Source organism: Notothenia rossii (assembly GCF_949606895.1).
Source record: "Notothenia rossii genome assembly, chromosome: 6".
NCBI lineage: Eukaryota > Metazoa > Chordata > Actinopteri > Perciformes > Nototheniidae > Notothenia > Notothenia rossii.
The window spans coordinates 45,301,415-45,324,961 of NC_136909.1; the positions used below are offsets into that span (position 1 = coordinate 45,301,415).

At 42.3% G+C, this 23,547-nt stretch overlaps 1 protein-coding gene across 10 annotated transcripts in view; it reads right to left on the minus strand.

Moving 5' to 3' along the window:
- The window catches only part of LOC307042238 (whirlin-like), a 366,287-nt gene that overhangs the window by 215,053 nt on the left and 127,687 nt on the right, over positions 1-23,547 (minus strand). For 4 of the 10 annotated variants that reach the window (XM_079686030.1, XM_079686031.1, XM_079686023.1 and 1 more), the window contains exons 2-3: positions 18,365-18,541; positions 7,836-7,961 (exon numbers count right to left, since the gene is read on the minus strand). In XM_079686030.1, coding sequence (XP_079542156.1) covers positions 7,836-7,961; positions 18,365-18,541 — 303 coding nt within the window. Of the gene's footprint in view, positions 1-7,835; positions 7,962-18,364; positions 18,542-20,806; positions 22,832-23,008; positions 23,111-23,204; positions 23,359-23,547 lie in introns of those variants that run through there. The other 6 variants (XM_079686028.1, XM_079686027.1, XM_079686026.1 and 3 more) reach the window with 6 other exon arrangements.

The window sequence follows — 23,547 nt, forward strand, 5'->3', positions numbered from 1 at the left end:
GGATTCAAAACGGCGAATTTTGCCGAAAGGTGACAAGTTTGCATCACTGAACATAGACAGAGCACAACTGAAACATAACATCTGAAACGATGTAACAACATAATACACTTGTGGGGATGCTTGGGATGTGAGGAGTGAGGGACACGGCTTAGAACGGGCGTGTCGCCTGGCAGGACAGGAGAGTGTGTGCACCAGTCTGCCTTGATCTATGAATTCATGTCCGTGACACTCACTGCTGTTGCCCACAGCTGTTTTATAGAAGGAAATTCCTTCACTTCATGAAAGTGTTTTAACCACACACACCTCTACACACACATGACGGGTGTTATTTTCCCCATAAGGAACAAGTCGCTGCAAATTATCCCGCTTATTACACGGCCAAATTCTCAACAAAGTAACGACATGACTCCCAATATTAATTGAAATGCTTTTATGTATTTAGAAAATATATTTTATTGATTTAAAAATTGTTGTATGTATTGATTTAAAAAATAGTTGTATGTATTGATTTAAATTGACATGCATCCGCTAAGAAAAATTGTCCGTCGTTACAGTTTTTTAAACAGTCTGAATGAAACGGCAGCTCTCAGCTGTGTATTTACACAACTAATGGCCCATCAACCACAGCTCTCTCCCCCCCTCCCCCCTTGATCTTTCTTCTCCAGCAGCTAAATTAACGGTAGGTTACTCTGAGTGACAAGCTTACAGTTAAACACAAAACTGTCATTGCAAGTGACCCTCAGTTAGTTGACTTTTATGTTCAACTGCTAAATTCGTTACTGATAAAAAAGGGCTTCTACTGTACCTAATTAACTTAACACTAGAACCGCCAGAGGTTTTTGTATAGGCCTACCTAAACCTGTAAAATCCCGCTATTAGAATGCAATTTTTAACAACATAGGGTGCTACATAACACACTTTCAGGAAAAGTCAGGGACTGGGAGACTTTAATATTTTATTGAAAAAAAGTTACATTGCACACACACAACACACATCACACAAATTGACCCGATTGGCGGTTCTAGTATTAAATAAACTCACTAATTAATGAAACCAGTTCAATACGCATTATTCTTATTCTTATCATTCTTTATGAGCGCAGAAATAGTCTTAAAATCAGATCTGTTTTTTAAATGAAATCTGACGGCAGGCAGTTAGCTCTGATTACCTATGACAAATGCGCCGCACCTAATCGCTGGCCATTCAGCCACAGACACTGTTCGAAATGGGGGGGAGCTAGGAGGAGCTTGGCTCCCCCGAAGAGGGAGGGAGCTCCCCTGAAGGCTGACTTTGAGATAAATAGGGGGAGCCCAAAACAATCGTGCATATTTGTGTCAAACAGATTAGAAATGTTGAGTTTCTGTAAATAGCAGTTCTTGAAATAAATAATAGTTATTGTTCATTACAGTTTCTGAATATTTGTTTTATATTTGTGAATATGTCTGGGTGTTGCCATCTGTATGTGGCGGCGCTGCATTCTTACTTACGTTGCTATGATTATGGCGGTGATGCCGGCGCGGTATTTGAAATGTTCATATTGATATTTTTTTTACTCTGGCTGTGTCATAAAAAAATATGGCAAAACGAAAACAGCCAAGCGTCACAGCTTTTGGATTCACAAGCAAAGAAGCGAAGGAGTCTAAAAATGACAACGTGAACGGAAAACAACTTTTAGTTGGCCGGCTGTAAGCGGCGTTAGGGTCGAGTTTGACAGCTCCACACCGAGGGAGAGGCCTGCCGATGCGGAGCCTGAAGAGGCTTCAACAACGGCCACATCCGCCGGCATAGTGACACCGTCTGTATTAGTAGAAGAGTGTTTTTATAGCAATTGATCGCATCCGCGCTGCTGCGCCAGTCAACAGAGCGTGCGTGTGACATATTTACTAGCAGGATGTGCTCTGAAAAATAGGGCTCCCCGAAAGCAAATGGGTAATTCGAAAACTGACAGAGCTCCCTCGATACAAATCAAACTGTAGAAGGTGTGAAAGCACCTATTGTTTTAAATAATGGTCGGAATGTGACCTGTGAGCCTTCTGAATTACCGTGGGACAGCACATTCTAAACTAAAATGTTCAATCAATAAAGTAACATCTTATCTTATCTTAATAATATCTTCATATTAATAATAATAATAAATCATACAGTATGTGTCCGAAAGGGAGCAGGAGGAAGCAAACACAAACATATACTGCATATTAAAGCAAACGATTGTAAAGGTTAAAGTATGAGCATAACAAATAAAGAAGTGTAATGTAAACATTTACATTATAATTATGATTATTTCATATATAAAGACTATATATTATTGAATTACAAGATTAGATATACTTTAGTTGATCTAAAATATTGATGTGTTCAAATGCTCTTCAAAACACAACTGAAAGTCCATGAAACTTGTCTTTCTGTATTTGTGAATGAAGCGCCATCTCCTGGTTAAAACCTGAAATTGAAAATCTGGCAACGCCCTCTTGGAAAATAGTGGGAGGGTTTAACATTCCTCTATACTGGTCTTTGGCAGGCCGTAGGCAGGAAGCTGTAAGCTGGAGTCCGAAATTCAGTGCTCCATCTGTACTTACAGGTTCAACATGTAATGGAAGCAGGTGGTTACACAGAATGAGGCAGCAGATGTTAGGGGTGACAGCTGGAACGGTGGCAGACATATTCATATCAACAACTCATTAAATCCATGAATAAGATTTAAAGCACCATTCGAGTGTTTGTTAAAGTTTCAGGGTGTTCTGATACAAAACCAATATGTTTTCACATTGCTGTTGAACTGTAATATAGTATTTTACATTTGGGCGGCGTTTGGTGCAGTGGGTTGAGCGTTGGTGTTTGGATCAGCGGGTCACAGGTTCAAACCCCACTGCAGTCAGCATGTCATTGTGTCCCTGGGCAAGACACTTCACCCCAAATTGCTGCTGTGGGGATTGCCCACAGTATTGAGTATGTAAGTCGCTTTGGATAAAAGCATCTAACAAGTGACATATAATATTTCTTGAGTCATCTATCTCACATGACAATCAAGTCTTATTTTAGTTTGATCAAATTGTGTGTAATGTAACGGTGTAGTGCATGGTTTCCAAATGAGTCTGTACCAACAACTACATTACAACACAGCAGTAATAGACTGTGCACAATTATTAGGCAAGTTGTATTTTTTGAGGATTATTTTAATTATTGAACAACTACTGGGTTCTCGGTCAATCCAAAATGTTAATGAACCTCAAACCTGAATATTTAAGGAAGTAAAAGTGATGTTCTGGCTTTCTTAGGAGAAAATCTATGTGCACAATTATTATACAACTAAAGGAAAACAAACATCTTCCCACAAAAAAACACTATGAGCACCTCCGCTCACACACAGTTTAAAAAGGACGGAAGGAGAAAAAATACCAGGCAATTGATGGAGTATGTCAGTTTGTTGATCTGTTGACGATCAACCACAGCCTCCCAGACTCTGTTCAGAGAACTGTACTGACTTCCTTCACCGAGAAATCTCCCTTTAAGAAGAGCCCACTAGTTCTCTATAGGGTTAAGGTCTGGTGGGGAAGGGTTTGGGTCAGGTGAGGAAGGGTTAAGGTCAGATGAGGAAGAGTTAAGGTCAGATGAGGAAGGGTTAAGCTCAGTTGAGGAAGGGGGCCATGTCATTATTCGTTCCTCTCTAACGCCCTTACTGGTTTACCACACAGTGGAATACTTTGATGCATGCGATGGAGCACTGTCCTTCATAAAATCATGGTCTCCCGGAAAGATGCAGACTTTTTCCTGTTCCACTGATGGAAGAAAGTGTTTTCTAAAAACTGGGAGTAGGTTTGGGAGTTGATATTGAGTCCATCTTCAACCTGAAAAGGTCCAACTACCTGCTCCTTAATAATACCAGCCCATACCAGAACCCACCTCCACCTTGCTGTCACTGAGTGAAAGTGGAGCTCTGTGCTTGTTACTGCAGCCACGGGCCCATCCATCTGGTCCGTAAAGAGTCAACCTCATCTCATCAGTCCAGAAAACCTTTCTTGGCCCAGTCTTGACGTTTTAACTCATGTGTCTTGTTCAGTGGTGTTTAAGCCTTCCTTTCCTATGCCATGTCCAGGGGCGGCGCCAGGGGGTAGCTTGGAGTTGCTATAGCAACTCCAAGCACGCGTGCGTGCGTGCGTGCGTGCGTGCGTGCGTGCATGCGTGCGTGCGTGCATGTGTGTGTGTGTGCGTCTGTCTGTTTGCGGTATGGTGATGAGGTTAAATGCCACAGCATGCCAGTTGAAACAGTGAACGATCGCTATTGTGTATTTGTACGCTTAGGGTGTAATGGTATTATTCAAAAATATTGTAGGAGCACAGAAACAGTGTTCAAATTCTGCTTTTACAAATTATGTTGGTTGTGCTTACCTTGCAAAGTAATGTTATAAGTGTCAAAGGAATGTTTTAATGTAAATATTAATGATAATATTGTAGCGTGTCCAAGTTAGTAGTTATTTCAGTTATCAGATGTGCACAGTTTAGTACATTTGTAAAGTTATTTAGGCAATGTTGTTGGTGGGAGTTAGGGAGAGACCGCCCCTTCCAGGTATGTGTGTGTGTGGAGGGAGTACGAGACGGTAGGAGTTGTCTTCGAGTGTGGGGAAAAGTCATAATGAGTGTTATAGAGAGGCGAAGTCCCTCCCCTTCCGGTTGAGCTCCATGGGACCTTATTTCGGAAAAGTTATGCATTGAAGTCAATGGAGAGAGAAAGATTATCTTTCGATCCCATTTGAATTGTGCCACAAATTACACATACTATGTGATGTTTATCAATTTAAAAGATCATTTTATAAGTCAAAAAAAAAAAAATGTGTCGTAACACTGCGAAGTAACACTTTTTTTGTGAGAAACCGCTCAATGAACTACATCTCCCGTCTCGCACCACACACCAAGACGGCCGTAACGTTGGCACATTTCACTTCTTTCTTTCAGAATGAGGCGAAAAGTATTAAAAGAGGTTAAAATCACTACAAGTCTGGGCATGTTGAGAGCTGTACATACAAGGGGAATTAGTCGGTTCTGTAAGAGCCAGCATGCGGGACCGGGATTCTGGGATTTGTAGTCTTTCTAGTTGCGTATTTTTCATAGTCTTATATTTCAACAGTTTTACGACAAACTGACTTTTTTTAACATGGAAATTATTTTTTAAGATTGACAAACATCATATCTGTAATTCGTGGCACAATTCAAACGGGATCGAAAGAAAAATGTTCTCTTTCCATTGACTTCAATACATATTTTTTCCAAAATAAGGTCCCATGGGTCGGAAGTAGATGGGCAGGACTTCTCCTCTCAATAGAGTGGCGAAGTCCCTCCCCTTCCGGTGGACCACCATGGGACCTTATTTCGGAAAAAAATATGTATTGAAGTCAATGGAGAGAGAAAGATCATCTTTCGATCCAGTTTGAATTGTGTCACAAATTACACTGATGTTTGTCAATTTAAAAGATAATTTTGCCAGTAAAAAAAAATAATGTGTCATAAATCCTTGAAGTAACACATTTTTTTGTGTAAAATGCTCAAAGAACTACATCTCTGCTCTCGCACAACAACACAGACGTCACCAAGATGGCCGTCACTACTGTCTTGCTAAACAAGATATCGACTACCCTCACTATCACGACAAGGAAACACGTCCAGAAGAATGTCATGTAAAGCTGCTTGCCTGCCTGCCTTTGATTCTCTCTGAACTGCCTGATCTTTTTAATGTTTAATGTCAACCATTTCTGCAGATAGCATGAAGTGCAAAAGATCGCCGATGCTAATGTAGCGTTAGCCTTAGCATTTCTCCCCCGGGCTTAAATGGTGCATTATAGAATGATCACACCGGTGGGACAGTACTCTTCAAAGGGTTCACAAAATATGATTACTCTTACTGTTTAACATTTTGGGTTACTTGATGTTACTTCATGTTAAGGCTAATAAAAATGACAAGGCTAAGGCTGTAATGCTAACTAACGTGCTTGCTACTAGCTAGGTAGCTAACTTGATCCAGCCAGCCACTCCTGGTCCTTTCATCAGACGGGAAGCGAAAGAACAAGCAAGACCCATTGCTGGTATGATAACAACCTGGTACTAAGCACACAGGCATCTTGTTAAAGTTATCTTATTTTAGCTATCTGTTATTTGGTGGAGGAAAACAATTGTGACATCAGTTATGACATCAGTTACGCAACTCTGGGATTTGTAGTTTCTAGTTGGGTATTTTTCATAGTCTTATATTTCAACAGTTTTACGAAAAACTGTGACTTTTTTGACATGGAAATGATTTTTTAAGATTGACAAACATCATATGTGTAATTCATGGCACAATTCAAATGGGATCGAAAGATACGTTTTCTCTGTCCATTGACTTCAATACATAATTTTTACGAAATAAGGTCCCATGGACCGGAAGTAGATGGGCGTGACTTCGCCACTCTATACTATTGATTGGTTCTGTAAGGCGTGGCTGTGGCTGTCAATACCAGAAAATAAAAAGAACGTTTTCGACATTGAAGGCTCGTGATCTGTGATTTTGAGTAGCGGTGAACGCTACAATATGACCAGGCTCATGCTTGGCCCACTGGTATTGTTTGTTTATTTATTTATTTTGAAAATTAACTAGCAACGCCGTGCTGTCATATAGCAACTGCTAAGCTACTGCAGCAAAACAATCCTGGCGCCGCCCATGGCCATGTCTCTGAACACCTGAAACTTCTGGGCCTCCAGGTAGGTCACAGGTCTGGAATATGACAGCACTGGAGGATAATGGCTTCCTGGTGGCTTCACGTTTAATTCTTCTCAGATCTTTGGCAGTTCATTTGCATCTTATTTTCTCAACACATTTCTTGCCACCCTGTTGACTATTAGCAACAAAACCTTTGTTAGTTCTGTGATCATGCCCCAATATCTTAGCAATTTCAAGAGTGCTTTATCCCTCTGAAAAAAAGCTGCCTAATAATTCTGCACACCTTGATATCGGGTGTTGTTCTCCTTCCCTCCCTCATTACACAAATACCGATCACCTGATATCCTTAAATCTAATACGCATTCAAGTTCTAAAAAGTCTAAATACTCACTTGCCTAATAATTGTGCACACAGTGAATAGCTTTGACGCGATGTTGAATGGGATGGATAATCATATATCAAGTACATTTTCAATTAGAAGTGATTTCTAATTTTAAAAAATGCCAAACATTTGGTACACATCTTGTTAATACCTGAATGCCTGATATTAAATATTGTCACTAAGATGGCAGCTAATGTTTTGCTCTCTGGTGCTTTTTCTCTTTTTGTTTATTTATTTAGTTTTCAGGTGTTCCTTTCCAATTAGATTAACCAGGGAGGAACATCTGACAATTGACATATAGTCTATACAGTTTTCTGCACGACGGGTCAGTTTTGGTGGTATTTGAGATGGAGTAGCTGAAGGCTTTTTTTGGACTTGCAGGAGATGCTACATGTGCGCATGTTGAGGATCCCTGTACAGCTCTCCTGTACACTGCCTGGTTTATCTTCTGTACACATATTTATGTATAAAAGACATCAAAAAGTGCATTTTGCATGATAGGAGAACTTTTAAAGTTGGTTTTCTTGTTGTAGCTGTATATCCTCCTGTAAACTGTGAGTAAGTACACTGAGAGCAACTGAAAAACTAATTTCCCTCTATGAGAATATATACAAGGAAGCACATGCCACTTCAAAACATTGTATTGTGTTTAAAACGTACAAATACGTTTTTTGCAAGCATCTCAAAGATCATGAATTCTCATTTGAGGGACAGGTTTAAGGTAGGAATATAGCAATGCTATCAAGAAGGGTTTAGTTAGGGTACCTTTAGGGCACAGGCATCTGCAGCAGATCCATGGTCCACTCCAGTGATGTAGATCCCCAGTCCGTACTCTGCTCCACCTCTGATCATTAGGCCCAGAGAGCGACCATCGTCCATATTTAGGTTACACTGAAGAGGAGACAGGACAATTACCAAGTGTACATTTATTTGCTCTAGAAGTTCATGAAAATTCCAACAGGTGGCATGTCTCTCCTACAGGTCACATAAGCTTATCTGAAAATATAAGCAGTTTGCATAAATATCCTCCTGCTAGCCTGCTGTACCAACATTTAATACATCAGTTGTAAATCAGCTCCTGAGCTTTTGGATCAATCACACATTAACTGAGCCCATTCAAAATCTGCAGAGCTCTGTAGAGCTGCATTGGCAGGCAGGCTCCTCTGCATGGAGCTTTTTATGCATCAGGAAAGCTATGGGGCTGCAGTAGGATGTTTGGATGCATCCTACCCTCATGATGGGACATCATCAGTTATACTTTAAGCTTTAATAGCCAATAAATAGGCCTAATTCAGAGGGCCATTGATCCTGAGCGGAGAGTAGACTTAAGGATATAGTTTATAAGTGTTGATGGGATTACCCCAAAGTGTTCACTGAAATCAATCTCTGTTGGACTGATTCAGTTTTCCCTGATCCAGTTCATGGGTCGAGCTCTGTAAAAAAAGCTGAACCTTATTTATATGAGCTATCTTTAAGGACTCAAACCCCCACTGCTGAGTTTAAAATGGTTTAACTGAAAGTCAGTACTTTCACTCTCTACTTTTAGAAACTAAGTTATAATTAAAAATAAAGGTCCCTAAAAACATTCTATTAATTAAACCAATCAACTTAACACCTCATTGGTTCATATTACAGATCTGTATCTATGTGCTTTTTTGGCAAACATTAATATGTTCTAACAAAGAGATCAATGTGTGATGATAAATCATGGATGCAGAAAGCATGGTAAAACATGTATTAAAGTTGATTCAGCGTGAGTTAATCTTTTGTTGGGGAGCAGCCAGAGAACGAGGCCTGTGCTGGGTGACTGATGTAGGGTGACTCGGTCTTCCATAAATGTCACAACACCAAATGTCACAATGAGAATATTACTACAGTACTGAACTGACTTCTGACAGACATCAGCGGGAAGAAAATTACCAATAATATCATCCTAAATGATAATATGTTTGAAATATTACAGATATAACTAAATGTCAAGCAAATAGTACATTTTCCTTCAGCCTCAAAAGAAGTTGCTGTGTCTCAAATTTGAAGTCTTCCATTGGTGGCTTGGTTGTAGTTTATGGGTTGGTCTGTTTCCTGTTATATTTTTTAAAGTATTCTCACCCTGTGTCATGTCTGTTGATAGCGCTTTGTATGTTTTTCAGTTGGTGTTCCCATGTTGCCTTTTTTCATAAACACACCTCCTCTCCATTATAATTGTTAGTCCGTCCCTACTCCCAGTGCACACACCTCCTCTGAATGAGCCTTGTCGGTAGTGTCACGATTCTCATATCATGTCACGTTTCTATGTTTAGGTTTGGGTGTTTTTGCTGTTCTATTTCGTATATGGCTTCGCCCTCTAAGGCTATCGCTATTGGGTAATCCCCCTGCGCCCCCGCGCAGCACTGAAACACTTGTAGTCCACGCCCACCCGCAAGGTGGGCCCCACCCTCGGGCTTCCTTCCGGTATAAATAGGAAGGTGGCCCGGCAATCTGCTCCCTCTTTTTTTCAGCAAACCAGCACAGTTACTGAAGCACAGCAATTGAGAATCATCATGAGCAACAACTGCGTCCGTGGTTGTCCCTCATGTGGCTCTGGGTTCATAATGAGTTATGACCTGCAGAGATAAAAGCAGTATGCGAATCCTGCCGGGGGTCAGAGCATGCGTACGCGGCTCTAAACCAGCAGGTAGCATGCACTGCGCTCGTCTCCCCTCGGGCGACAGGAAGCGGAGAGCGGACACTCTTGCTGGTGTGGCCGAGGAGGACGATTGGCCCGTCCAGGCTTACGAGCCCGCGGACGGGGCCTCTTGTCCCTGGGGCAGAGTGCCGGGCAGGAGTCCGAAGCAACTCCTGCCCCGCCTCCCTCCACGGTTCACCGTTCGGTTCTCTCCTCCCTCCTCTCCCCCGGACGGGAGAGACAGAGTCGGAGCAGGGTGCCAGCTTGGCGGCTGAACATGCTTTCCCCCTCTCCGTCACCACAGCGCGGCGGCGTCTGTTACGGAGACGGCCAGAAAAGTGCTACTGGACGCTCCAATCAGCCCGGACGGGCTGTTCGGACCCCAGTTCCACGCCATGGTGGAGTCCATGAAGACGGCCGCGGAACAGGTGGACAGCATTCGCCAGCATGTACAGCAGGCTCCAGTCGGCTGAGCTGCCACAGCGGCACCAACGCCCGCAGCAGCCGCGGCATCCACGCCGGCCACAGGAGGCCGCAAGCGGAGAGACGCCCACAGCAACCGCCCCAGCGGCTGCAGGGGCTCCGTCCCACGTCTCCGCTCCCCCGCCACCCCAGAGACAGGGTCTCCCGGCGGCGAGTCAAATGGGAGTGAGGTTCCCCCGCTCCTGGTCGGCTCCGCGAGAGCCTCCGAGGAAGCGGAGCCGGTAATTAAGCCGGCTGCCACTAATCTGTTGATTAAGTAGACAGCAGGGCTCCCTGCAGAAGCCTGCTCGCGGCATTCCTCTGTCCGAGATACGCCTCCTACACACGGTCATAACCCATGAGCGCCGGTATAACTCCTCATGTGGACAGCACTGCACACACCTCCACTCATCCCCTGAGCGTGTACACGCCTCATGATGACAGCCGGAGTGAAACGCAGCATGTGGAGGTTTCCTCGCAGTCCTTTCGCCTCACGGGCAGCGGCGGCGAGGCCAATGCCCCGCCTCCCTCCACGGTTCACCGTTCGGTTCTCCCCTCCCTCCTCTCCCCCGGACGGGGGAGACAGAGTCGGAGCAGGGTGCCAGCTTGGCGGCCGAACATGCTTTCCCCCTCTTCGTCACCACAGCGCGGCGGCGTCTGTTACGAAGACGGCCAGAAAAGTGCTACTGGACACTCCAATCAGCCCGGACGGGCTGTTCGGACCCCAGTTCCACACCATGGTGGAGTCCATGAAGACAGCCGCGGAACAGGTGGATGGCATTCGCCAGCAGGTACAGCTGGCTCCAGTTGGCTCATCTGCCACAGCGGCACCAACACGGCGGCTGCAGGGGCTCCGTCCCACGTCTCCGCTCCCCCGCCACCCCAGAGACAGGGTCTCCCGGCGGCGAGTCAAAGGGGAGTGAAGCTCCCCCGCTCCTGGTCTGCTCCGCGAGAGCCTCCGAGGACGCGGAGCCGGTAATTAAGCCGGCTGCCGCTAATCTGTTGATTAAGTAGACAGCAGGGCTCCCTGCAGAAGCTTGCTGGTTTTAACCTATCGGTTAATAAACCTGTAGAGCCAGCGGCATTCCCCTGTCCGAGATATGCCTCCTCCACACGGTCATAATAACCCATGAGCGCCGGTTTAACGCCTCATGGGGACAGCACTGCACACACCTCCACTCATCCCCTGAGCATGTACACGCCTCATGATGACAGCCGGAGTGAAACGCAGCGTGTGGAGGTTTCCTCGCAGCCCTTTCGCCTCACGGGCAGTGGCGGCGAGGGCAATGGCGTGGCTCGTCACCATGACGACCATTACAGCACATCACAGAGAAGCCAGAACGGGGGAATGAGCAGTATTCCAGGCTGAGTGCCCCCAGCGGAAGCGCCCGCAGCGCCACGGCGCAAGGGCTCACTGCAGAATCCTGCTGGTTTTAACTGCAGAGCTCGTACATTCTGATGTACAGTTTCAAAATAAAAGACCTTTGAAGTCTCATATATGAGCTATCATCCCTGTCCCCAAAGGTCTTTTATTTTGAAACTGTACATCAGAATGTCCTGATTTTTTCTGAGTGACTAGATGGGGTGTCCTGCTATCAACGTGGAGTGAGATGGATCTATGATACTGGACAGTTTTTGTTTTATTCTCATCTAAACACAGAGGGAGGATTTTTTTACTCTACCGTAATGCATAGGCTATTCGCGCACCGCAATATCACGTGAGGGCTGGCTTGAGTAGGTTTTTCCGAGTGGAGGCTGGCTTGACCGCAGTCTAAACTAGAGAGAGAATCGCTGTCAAGGGGGCTACAACTACAACAAGATGAACATATTTGACCGTGATTTAATTGTAATACACGTTTCAAAATGATGCCGAAGTAACAACATGCTGATACCGGATAGTAAAAACCATGAATTAAGGCTTTGACAAATCTGCAGACAGACGGCAGGCGAAAAACCTTTTAAAATGCGTGTTTTCTAATGGAGATTTGGCTAAGCTAACGTTGTAAATGCTCCGACCGTCCACACTCACAACAACGGCCTATACAGACATAAATAAACCAGCGACTGTATTCGCCATGACACAGACAGTATGTGGTTTGTACTTGTTTAACTTTTGTCTAGTTTCTGAACAGATATGAAGAGCTGTGAGCTCTGAGTGCTAAGAGCTAACGGCTGTGTTGTTTTTCTGGGGCGCTCATTGAAGATGACGTCACGGCTCCGCCTACACTGCGTTACTGTAGATACTACCCCAGTTCCTCACGAGTCTAAAAAACAACTCACGTCAACGCACGTAAGCAACGTGGGTGCCAACGTGAGCGCTCTCGTGACCAAAATATTTGACGGCGCTGATTGGCTGAAATTATGTTTCGGCGGCACAGTTTACTATTGAGACTTTTGCAACGTGCTGGCTCTGCTGTTTGGCTCGGGGGCAGCGCCCCGTAATGATAAACTAATGCCAAGGGCAAGGCCAGGCAGGAAACATGTGACTTATCAGTAACTTTAGACATCGTAACACAATTTTAAACAAGATTTTATTGTAGATTATACATTTTACTGATACCAATTGTATGATATTTACCTTGTTCATTAAAAATAAAAAATATAAAATATATATATTTTTGAAATATATATTCTTTTAAATATATATATTTTAATTTAATATTTTTTTTAATATTTTTTTTTGTATGTGGGAAGAGGTGGGGTGGCGCCCCTAGCGCCCCTATGGGCCGGCCGCCACTGGTTGTGGCAGATATTTAATTAAGCCTTCTTAACGCTAATGTTATAATAGTCAGATTGCTTTGAAGATGGGAGGTGATATTCTATTAATGTTCACGTTCACACAGTCTGTGATTTTTGCCTGCCGTCTTTCCTGCAACGGCAGTTTTTCTGTATTTCCTTTCTCCTGTAATATGACTTGATCGCTTTAAACTCTACACACTGAGCTCTGATTGGTCAGCCGGCAGTGCTTTCATTGAGTTGATCTCTTAACCTGCAACCTAACCTGGTCCCGACCAGGGGGATATACTACGAAGCCGGATTTTCGTTTAGCAAGATAACTTCTGGGATTTCCGGTACTACGAAGCTGGTTCACTTTTTAGCGTGCTAGATCTCCATGGTGACTTATCCTGGAACCTAGTCTGTGCTCCGAAGCAGGATATTTTCCAGGATAAGAGATCAACTCAGCGAAAGCCTGAGTTGATCTGATTGCTGAACAATCAGATCTCAGTGTGCGGAAGAACTATAGTTTAAACTGCCGTTGCAGGAAAGACGGCCGGCCAAAATCACCGACTGTGTGAACGTGAAAATGAATAGAATATCACCTCCCATCTTCAGAGCAATTGGACTATTATAATTATTATTTTACTATTATGTTAAGAAAGATTAATTAAATATCTGCCACAACATAAGTAACCAGATCAAAGTAACATTACGTAGCCTACAGTCCGCGACACTGTGAGTGCAGACGTCGATGTGTCCCATTATCATTCATATCACATGTATCATATATTTCCTTATCTGAGTCAGCCGAGCCGTATCTGGCCTTGCAACACTGACAGTGTCACATAGGCTACTGTCTGCAGAAGTATTATTTTAAGGAACACATTAAGTTGACGAAACACTTGAGTCAAATGTAATTAAAGTCAGATCCACTCGTGTCTTAGACGGGGCAGTGATATCATAAACCTGTTAATGTACGCATTCAAACACTTCTTCTTTTACCAGCTGTATTCACCTTGCAGGTGCAGCTATGTGGCTTTTATCCTGGATAAAGTGTTTAAGTCTTGGATGTTTGAAGTTTAACTTTTTCATATTTGACTAATATTATAGTTGACTTTTCATTCAGGAAGTATGACGCTGCGCTGTCAGTACGCTTCTCCATGTTTGTGATTGGTCGAATGCTCCAGATACCACCCCTTTTATTTGAACGCGCACCTAACTAGATAGGACACGGCTGGCTTGAGCGAACAAGTTGATAGCCAGCGTTGTAGGACAGTTTAGCGAGAGCGGCTTTGTTTTGGATTAAGTCAACCGGATAACTCAAAACATATCCAGGATAGGTTAGCCGGCTAAGCAAAAATCCTGCTTCGTAGTATACCCCCCAGGTCTCCAGTGAAAAAGAGATCAATGATCTCAATGGGATACACCCGGATAAATAAAGGTTTGAAATGAAATTCAATTGAGTGTTTAAATATTATATTATTCGATTTTTCTTCATTTTAAGTTTTACCCAATTTGCTGCTGCATTAAAAGTGTGAATTGTATAAACCGTAATTCCAATGAGGTTGGGAGGTTGTTAAAAATGTAAATAAAAACAGAATACAATGATTTGCAAATCCTTTCCGACCTATATTCAATTGAGTACACTACAAAGACAAGATATGTAATGTTCAAACTGATCAACTGCTTTTTGCAAATGTTCACTCATTTTGAATTTGACGCCTGCAACACGTTCCAAAAAAGGTGGGACAGGGTCAACAAAACAGTGGGAAAGTTGAAGAATGCTCACAAAACACTGTCCCAAACTGGCTCAGGGAATGCTAAACCTAACCCTAACCACTTACCTGTTATAAAGTGACAACATAAGATCAAGGTAAGGGCGAGTATAAGGCGAGTGTAAGGTGTGTGTGTTACACACAGTCAAGTGTGGGGACTCGCGTCCCTTATGGGGAGATAAGGGAAGTCCCCATGAGGGGAATCTTTAATTTTAGGGTGAAGACTTGGTTAGGGTTAGGGTTTTGGGGAAGCGTGGTGCACGGGCTCTCGGGTCAATATTTTTTGTTTACAAACCTTTTTAAAAACTCCTGTAGTAAAATCAATTTAAAGTTTATAAAAGCCCTGTTTGGTCTGTGTTAAAAATGTATAAGAAAGTGAAATAAAAGGGATAAAAGAGAGCAGCGGCTGCAGCACAGAGCCTAAGCAGCGGGGTTAAAACCTGTACTCCTGCCCCCCGAGGGGGTCACCCCCGGTGGAGTGTCCGAGAATAAAATTAATTCAACCAAGTGTCCCTAAAAGCGTTTAAAACCCAGGCCGAGGTCTAGAGGTGGTGCAGGTGAGACATGGGACACGCCTCGGATAATGTTTCAAAATAAAAGACCTGGTAAGTGGGCTAGCTGATTTCAGGGTGTTTCCCTGCGGGAGGCTCCAATATCCACTTAAAATAAAATGGAAAGTAATAACTTAAATATAAATAACAATAATATAAACAATGTTTAAATAGGAAACGGGGGATTAATAACAACAAATAATAAAATATATAATCTCCTCATTTGGAACCTAATGAAATAGGAAAACATGCAATACAGTGCAAACATAAAGTAAACTGTAACATGTACAATTTAAATAATAATATATAAAATATATGAAACATATATAAAATGGTAGTAATAATAAAAAACAAAGAAACCCATGAATTTAAAAATCATAAAGGAGTCCAGATGAGGAGGATTTATAAAATAAGGATAGGAAATATGTATAAAGAATAAATAATACACACATAAATACTACAATATAAATAAATAATACATTGATCAATACATAATTAGATAGTTAATTTAAAAAACAATCCCCTTAGGTCATGTATATATATAAAATATAAAATAGGGTGGAACTTCTGGTTTTCCATCACCGCAGAGAGGGGTCGAAAAACATCCGGAGGGGAGAAGCACACGTCGGGAGGACAGGAGGGACCTGTTAAGTGATGCAGGTGTGCAGGGGTGTGCGTGCGTGTGTGCGTGCGTGCGTGCGTGCGTGCGTGCGTGCGTGCGTGTGTGCGTGTGTGTGTGTGTGTGTGTGTGTGGCAGGCGAGAGACGAACCAAACTGGGTCTGGATGGCTCCTGGAACAGAGAGTGAGAAAATGAGGGTCGAGGCCTGTATTTGTAGCCTCTGTTGAGACAATCACAGGTGTCCCCACTTTTGACTAACGACCCTCCCTGACTGCTGCTGTCAGAGAGCAGCAGACCCACAGAGCAGAGAACAACACCTGTTTGGAACATTCAGAAGGTGAACAGGTTAATTGGAAACAGGTGAGTGTCATATTTGGGTCAAAAAGGAGCATCCCCGAAAGGCTCAGTCGTTCACAAGCAAGGGTGGGCGAGGTTCACCACTTTGTGAACAACTGCGTGAGCAAATAGTCCAATAGTTTACGATCAACGTTTAATCAACATACAATTGCCAGGGATTTCATCATCTACAGTCCATAATGTCCTCAAAAGATTCAGAGAATTTGGAGAAATCCCTGCACTTAAGGCCGGAAAGCAACATTGAATGCCCATGACCTTCGACCCCTCAGGCAGCACTGCATTAAAACCTGACCTCATTCTGTAAAGGATATTACCACGTGGGCTCAGGAACACTTCAGAAAACCATTGCCAGTGAACACAGTTCATCAGGTTAACACTCTACCAAAGCCAAAGCCATATATCAACAACACCCAGAAACTCCTCTGGTTCCTCTGGGCTGAGCTCATCGGAGATGGACTGGCACAGAGTGGAGAAGTGTGCTGTGGTCTGGTGAGTCCACATTCCTAATTGTTTTTCATGGACGTCGTGTCCTCCGGGCTTAAGAGGAAAAGGACCATCGAGATTGCTATCAGCGCAAAGTTCAGAAGCGAGCATCTGTGATGGTATGGGGGGGTGTTAGTAGGGATGGGTATCGTTAAGGTTTTAACGGTACTACTACTTTCATCGATACCGCTTATCGATTCGTTCTTTTAACGGTACTTTTATCGGTTATTTTGGAGAAAAAAATAAGGTAAACTAACTAAACAAATTGTGAATCAAATTAACATTGCTTTTTATTTAAATAAAATAAATAATATTTCACATCCAAAGAAACAACAATATATTAACAAATCGCATTAAATAATCTGATGACAGAATTGTAAATAGAATAGCTGAAACTTTCACAAAACAAATAACTCAGTTACCTCTAATCATTAACCCATGCTTGTATCATTTAGTTAACTCTGTGTGTTGCTGCTAGCATACATAACCATCTGACGTGGAAAAGTTACTCGTGGATGGGGCTACAGAGCTACTAGAAACACAGTCGAAAACTCTTATTGCACTTTTGGTAACGAGCATTATCCACATCGAGACGGGTAAAGTTTAACCACACCTCGGAGCGCTTAGTTCTCTCCGCCATCTCCACCGTGTGTGTGTTGCTTCATGTAGCAGCTGCGTGTGTGTAAACTGCCCCGCCCCCTCGCACACAGACGGGGGAGGTAGAGATCTCTCGTCTGGATTGGAAAGATTGAAAATACATCATAGACGCATTTTGCAGTCTTTTTGCGTATTAGAAACGGAGTTGGCGACACTAAAACTGCAATATGATGTTTATGTAGCAATAATACATATGACGTATATTTTGTACATGTCTCCAGTACCGATAAAAAGACCGATAACGTCGGAGCTTAACGGTACCACCGTCTTTAATAATTCAGCCCCGGGGCCCGTTTAATACCGGGGCTCGGTACCCATCCCTAGGTGTTAGTGCCCATGGCAACTTGTACATCTGTGAAGGCACCCTTAATGCTGAAAGGTACATACACTTTTTCAGGGACGTCCCTGCTTATTTCAGCAAGACAATGGCAAGAGAAAGAGTGGGGGTACCAGACCGGCCTGCCTGCACTCCAGACCTGTCTCCATTGAAAGTGTTGTTGGAGGGAAGGTGATGTAACACAGTGGTAAACATGACCCTGTCCCAGCTTTTCTGGAATGTGTTGCAGGCATCACATTCAAAATAATTGAATGTTAGCAAAAAAACATAAAGTTTATCAGATGGAACATTACAATTCTTGTCTTTGTAGAGTATTCAATTGAATATGGGTCGAAAAGGATTTGCATGTATTGTATTTTGTTTTAATTTACGTTGTACACCACGGGGGGTTTGTAATTCCTGCGTGCTTAATGATTACTATTTTAATATTAAATAACAATTCGCAGCAAGTAAGCATTAAGGTAATATTTTAAACTTGTTATAATAAAAAATAACTCAAAACACTTATATAGAGCAAATCAATTTAGCTGGACACAGTTTATTCAGTGACATACCCTAGTGTTTTTTTTAAAAATTCATTTTAAATTGTCAATGCCTCACACCAATACAAGTGTCTTAGACGTTTCCTCTCTCATACCAGCATCACACACATGCCCACATTGTTCTTACCATCCTTTCTTCCATGCCCTGTCCTGGCCTCTGGTTGGCCTCGTGGCTGTCGGGGGGCGGGGACACGCTCCGGCCCTCAGGGTCCACCCAGCTGTACACATGGTCGGTGATGTAGCCCCCAGGGATCCGACCCATGGAACACACTGTAATGGCCAGTTTCTTGCATCCCTTGAGCACCTGCATCACAGAAAGAGGGTAAGGTTGTGAAAGTACTACATACAGCAGACCTAGTGACACTTTCACAGCAATCCTTTGGGAAAATGGTTTTTGATCGCTGCAGCACGAGTACATGTGTACCACAAAGATCGTTTGTTATTGAATAGGAATGGACTTTACATTCACAATGCAATACAATACAATGCATATAATGTATTATTCTGTTCCTGATATCAAGTCTACCAAGTCATTATTGAAACAACAAAAAACGGTATAGTATCAACAGTCACGCGGGTCAGCCAAGTCATTCCCAGGAGTTAAAACACCACAGCAGCTTTAGTATTAGTATTAGGGTAGGGGAGAGTGGGGTAAGATGAGCCAGTGACTAAGTTGACCCACGCCTTTTATCCAGGGAACCGTGCACACTTGCTGTCATGTGATCATACATTTAGAAAGCACCCATCCTTACTATGTTGCTGTGATTGTCAGAAGCACATGGTAAATCAGTAAATATGTTTTTTTCCCAATGAACCATGTTTTGCTCGTCAAAGTACATTTTCAACATGTCAGGTATAATGTTATGTCAGAGTATCCAGCTCTGAAAATATGTATCATACATGTTGGTTACATTACATGTCATTTGTTAGACGCTTTTATCCCAAGCGATTCAGTACTGTGGGCAATCCCCACAGGAACAATTTGGGGTGAACTGTCTTACCCAGGGACACAACGACATGCTCACTGCAGTGGGACTCGAACTTGCAACCCCCTGATTCGAAGTCCAGCACTCTATCCACTGAGCCACAGCCGCCTGGTTATTTACCAAGGTGTAAAACAGTCTGAATCATTTAGCTAAAGATTAGCATGAAGGACTTAACTAGATAGTTTATTAAATGTACCCCTTGACTAGATTGACTTACCCCTCAGAAGATATCCTGAAGTAAAAGTTGTTGTTGTCATTTGACTTCTATCAAATGTTTCCTTGCCTAGAAGAAAACATAAGTAGAAATGGGCTCATCTTACCCCACTCTCCCCTAAAGGTATACATTAAAATAATAAAAAATAATGAAATTTGCTGGATGGAATTGTTAAAGCTAAAGCAATGTTACAGTTAGTGTTAAAGACAGCCAGCATCTTTGTGAACATTCTATTGAATCTAATATCTAAAATGATCACCCTGTTCTGCTGAAATAATGCCCAGTTGCCATGATTGGGAATCACAACTGGAGTTTGGGGACTAGCATGATTGTACAAGTATGCATTCAAAAGACTAAAACTAATGAAAATGATGTTCCTGATGTATGAGTTCTTAGACATCAGGGTGATATGCCTCACTGCAACTGTCCGCCATGGGGTTTCATTGTACCCCAAACCAAAAACATATCTTGATTACTCACATAATTCTGGCCTTATATAAAAGGTGTTTGGAATCTGCAGCGGTCATTTAGTGTTCTTTTTAATTTATTATTTCTCTCTACTGACTTTTTCTCTCAGACAGATAGCCCTGAAACTCCTCAGACAGAGAAAATGTAGGAGAAAAAATGTATTGTCTGTATTTAGTAAAGACTTAGAGGGTTTTCCAGTCATTTCAGTCAGGGCTGCCATTGCTCGCCCGACTTCCAGCAGCCACCAGCAGCTGTGCCGTAAACAGCTCTGGTAAACCCACCGTGCCATCCATCAACCCTGACTACTTAGTATACAGAGCCGAGTCTGAGTTCGCATTGGCACATGTAATAACACAAGTCACAAACATTTTGCCTCAGGACATAACATTGCTGAACCTTATTTTGAACGCCTAACTGAATTTTTCGAGCCAGAGATGTTAAATATAATTTAAAAAAAACATTTGATCATTGGGCAACCATTACACAAAAGCCAGACTGTTGCTGGTAAATGTCACTATCTGTTTGACAAATTAATCCTGTTTAATGTATGTCACCTGCAACATGATGCCAGGGATGAAGATGAAAAAGAAACAACAGAAACACAAAGAGCTCAACATTGGATACATGTTTCTGTCAGAAGAGAATAACTTTTATAAGCATTCATTGTAGCATTTCAGTTTCCCTAGAAGATTTGCAAATGGTAACTAAAGCATGATTACATTAAGACTGAGGATAGGGAAAGATGCTGGTCTAAAGTCTGTGCTGACTTGAAGCTCAAAACAAGACTTTTCTAGATCACTTTGTTCTCTGTCATTATTGTTGCTTCTCATTTGGTCCTCAAGAAAGCTCTCCCTTCTAATAAAGGATTCCAGTTTGACCCCAATCTTGAAGCACAACTGACCTGCTGAAGTGTCTTTGAGTAAAACACTGAAGGCTGTTGCTCTGTTGTTCAGTGTGACCCTTAGCCTCTGTGTGGGTGATTTTCCTCAGGGATAAAGAATAAATACAATATTTATGGATCTCTTCATTTGTCCTTTCCACAGCAACTTATATAACAACAGAGGCAGATTATTCATGTTTAAAACCTGTCCTCTTCTTCCTCGCCTCCCTTGAAACTGTGGTGCCGTGGGGAGAATGGAAGTCGGTCCCTGCGGTGTTAATGAGTGTTCAGTTTGTGTGTCAGCAGCGCAAGTGCAATGTGTCGGCAGTGCCATGGCCATAATTCAGTCTAACTGAGCTTCTTTATCACTGCCATCTCAAGGGTATCCAAAAATAGACAAAAGGTACAGATGAGCATGGCCTAAGTATCAGACACATCCAAGGACTATATGTGGTGAGTGAATGAGAGCATTCTGCCAGCTGAGATATCGGGCACACACACTGGCTCGTGTCTCAACTCAGTTTTTACATTCTGTAATCCAGAGAAAGTCAATAATATCTTTAAAAGCTACAACTCCCATTATATCAGCTGGGCACCATGATGCAAAACGACACCATAACTGTTGTTTCTTTTTTGATGTGCAAGGTGTTGTGATTAAGGTTTACAAAAATATACCCTTTCTACCGATTTGATCAAATATGAAAGTCAGACAAATTAGTATTGATGCTGCGAGGAGACGTATGGTGTGAATAGAGATTAAAAATGTTGTTTAATTGTTGATATATTTATGATCCACATCGTGCATGCAGTTTGGCTGTGGGAGTTCTTCCAGTTTGTCCGGAAGTCTTCTAATCAGGGCTCTTTAAATAAAGAACTATGGCAGATGTGTTATATTTAATGCAGCCGAACCGTTTATTACAATGCATTTATTTGAGGACTTTCAAAGAGAAAAGTTAGCCCACACGAATTAAAGTATGATTCTTTGTTTTTCTTATCATATTAGCAACAATTCCTGAGGTGCACCGCCACTAAAACTTCCAATCGAAGAGCTTGTTGACTAATCACAAGTTTTATCAAGCAAAGAGGACTGGCGTTGTGTTCACAACGATAGCTGAGGATTATGGGTAGTGTAGTTTCTTCGGCTATCCAAAAAGGTGGCTCTTCGCTGCAAGATCTGGTCGATGTCCTCCTTGCAGAAGCAATTGCCTTCATCGTTCTCGTCCATGATGGCGGCGTAGGCTCCTTTCCTCAGCAGGTCCTCGATCTCCTTCTTGGAGAACTGCTGGACCGGCTAAAGGCGACGCAGAGAGACATTTACACAAGTGGGTTTAGAAAACTCTTTTCGAAAATAAACTAAGCGTACTGCAACAGCGACTGACCCAAAAATGACTTGGCATCTAGAAATATGACAGATTTTCTTTTTCTCACCCCGTTGTTGTTGCCTTCTTTGTTCCCAGTTATGCTCTGAAGGAAGGCACGGTCCAGCCCGAGCTTCAGATTAGCTATTACTATAACTATTTATATAGCACTTGAACAATTGCAAAGTGATTCTCACAACAAAAATAAAGAACAAAACAATACCAACAATAAAAAACAAATGATTATAGGAATGTTAAGAGACAAAGAAATTATAAACATTCGAAGAGGCCGACTACAAAAGGTAGACTCGATGGTTCTTGATGACATCAACGAGCAGTCCCAAAACTTGCTGTTGTATAAAAAGAAATAGGTCCTGATTTCTTCTATTTAGTGTTGGATGATTTGTTGTATTGATTGCTGATGGATGTTAAGATATGTTTTACAATTATAACAAAAAGATTATTGTAATTGGAATCAAAAAAGTTTACAAATCGCAGTTTTAATAAAAGGACTAGCAATATAGGGTTTATTCAAAAGCGGTAAAGCATTAAGTTGCTAAATTAACGTACACTGAACTGTAAAACTTACCACTATTTAGGAAATGACCTGATCAGAAGGATTGACTAGTAAGACAGCAAAGAGGCGGAGGAGGTCTCTGTCATGTACAACCATTGGTAGATGTTACACCTGAAAGAAAGATAAGGAAATAAGAGAAGACAGGAGGACAAACATCCTCTTAAGTAAAAGACCAAATCATGTCAAGCTTAACATCTTTCAGTCTTTACAATGCACTGTTGGAAATTACATTACAAAAGCTAAATTCAAACTCAATACCATAAATAACTGGGTACCAAAGTGCTTTACCTGATAGAACACGTTCCACACGGAGCAGTAACCATCCGGCTCGGTCTTTTGCTGCATATCATCTTCTCCCTCTCCACTGTTTCCAGTAGATCTCTACTGCCTCTGTCCAATAAAACAGAAATGCCCCAAAACAATCATATTTAAAAAGTTCAAAACAATAACTTGCTTTTGGCATTCAAATGTATTAGAATCTCACCTTTTTCCTGGATGTCAGGAAGGCCAGGAAGTAATACCTTTCAAGTCTGCAACCAGTCATAGGAGTTCAAATGCAAAGCCTGAACGATGACAAGAGCGAGAGACTTACATTTTACAAGATAAGTAATACCAGAGCAGTGTGTACAACATGCATAGAGCAGATCAAGTCCCCTGACAGACTCACACACTTTAGTGATGTCCTCATCTGATAATGATCTTTCCTTTTTAGCAGCAAAGTAACATTATTCAAGGTATATGTTGGACCCAAGTCATGTACAGTATGTTTTGCATCTCCTCAACAATGGTGTGTATAGTTGAGTAGAAAAAAACTGTCCCTACAGTTT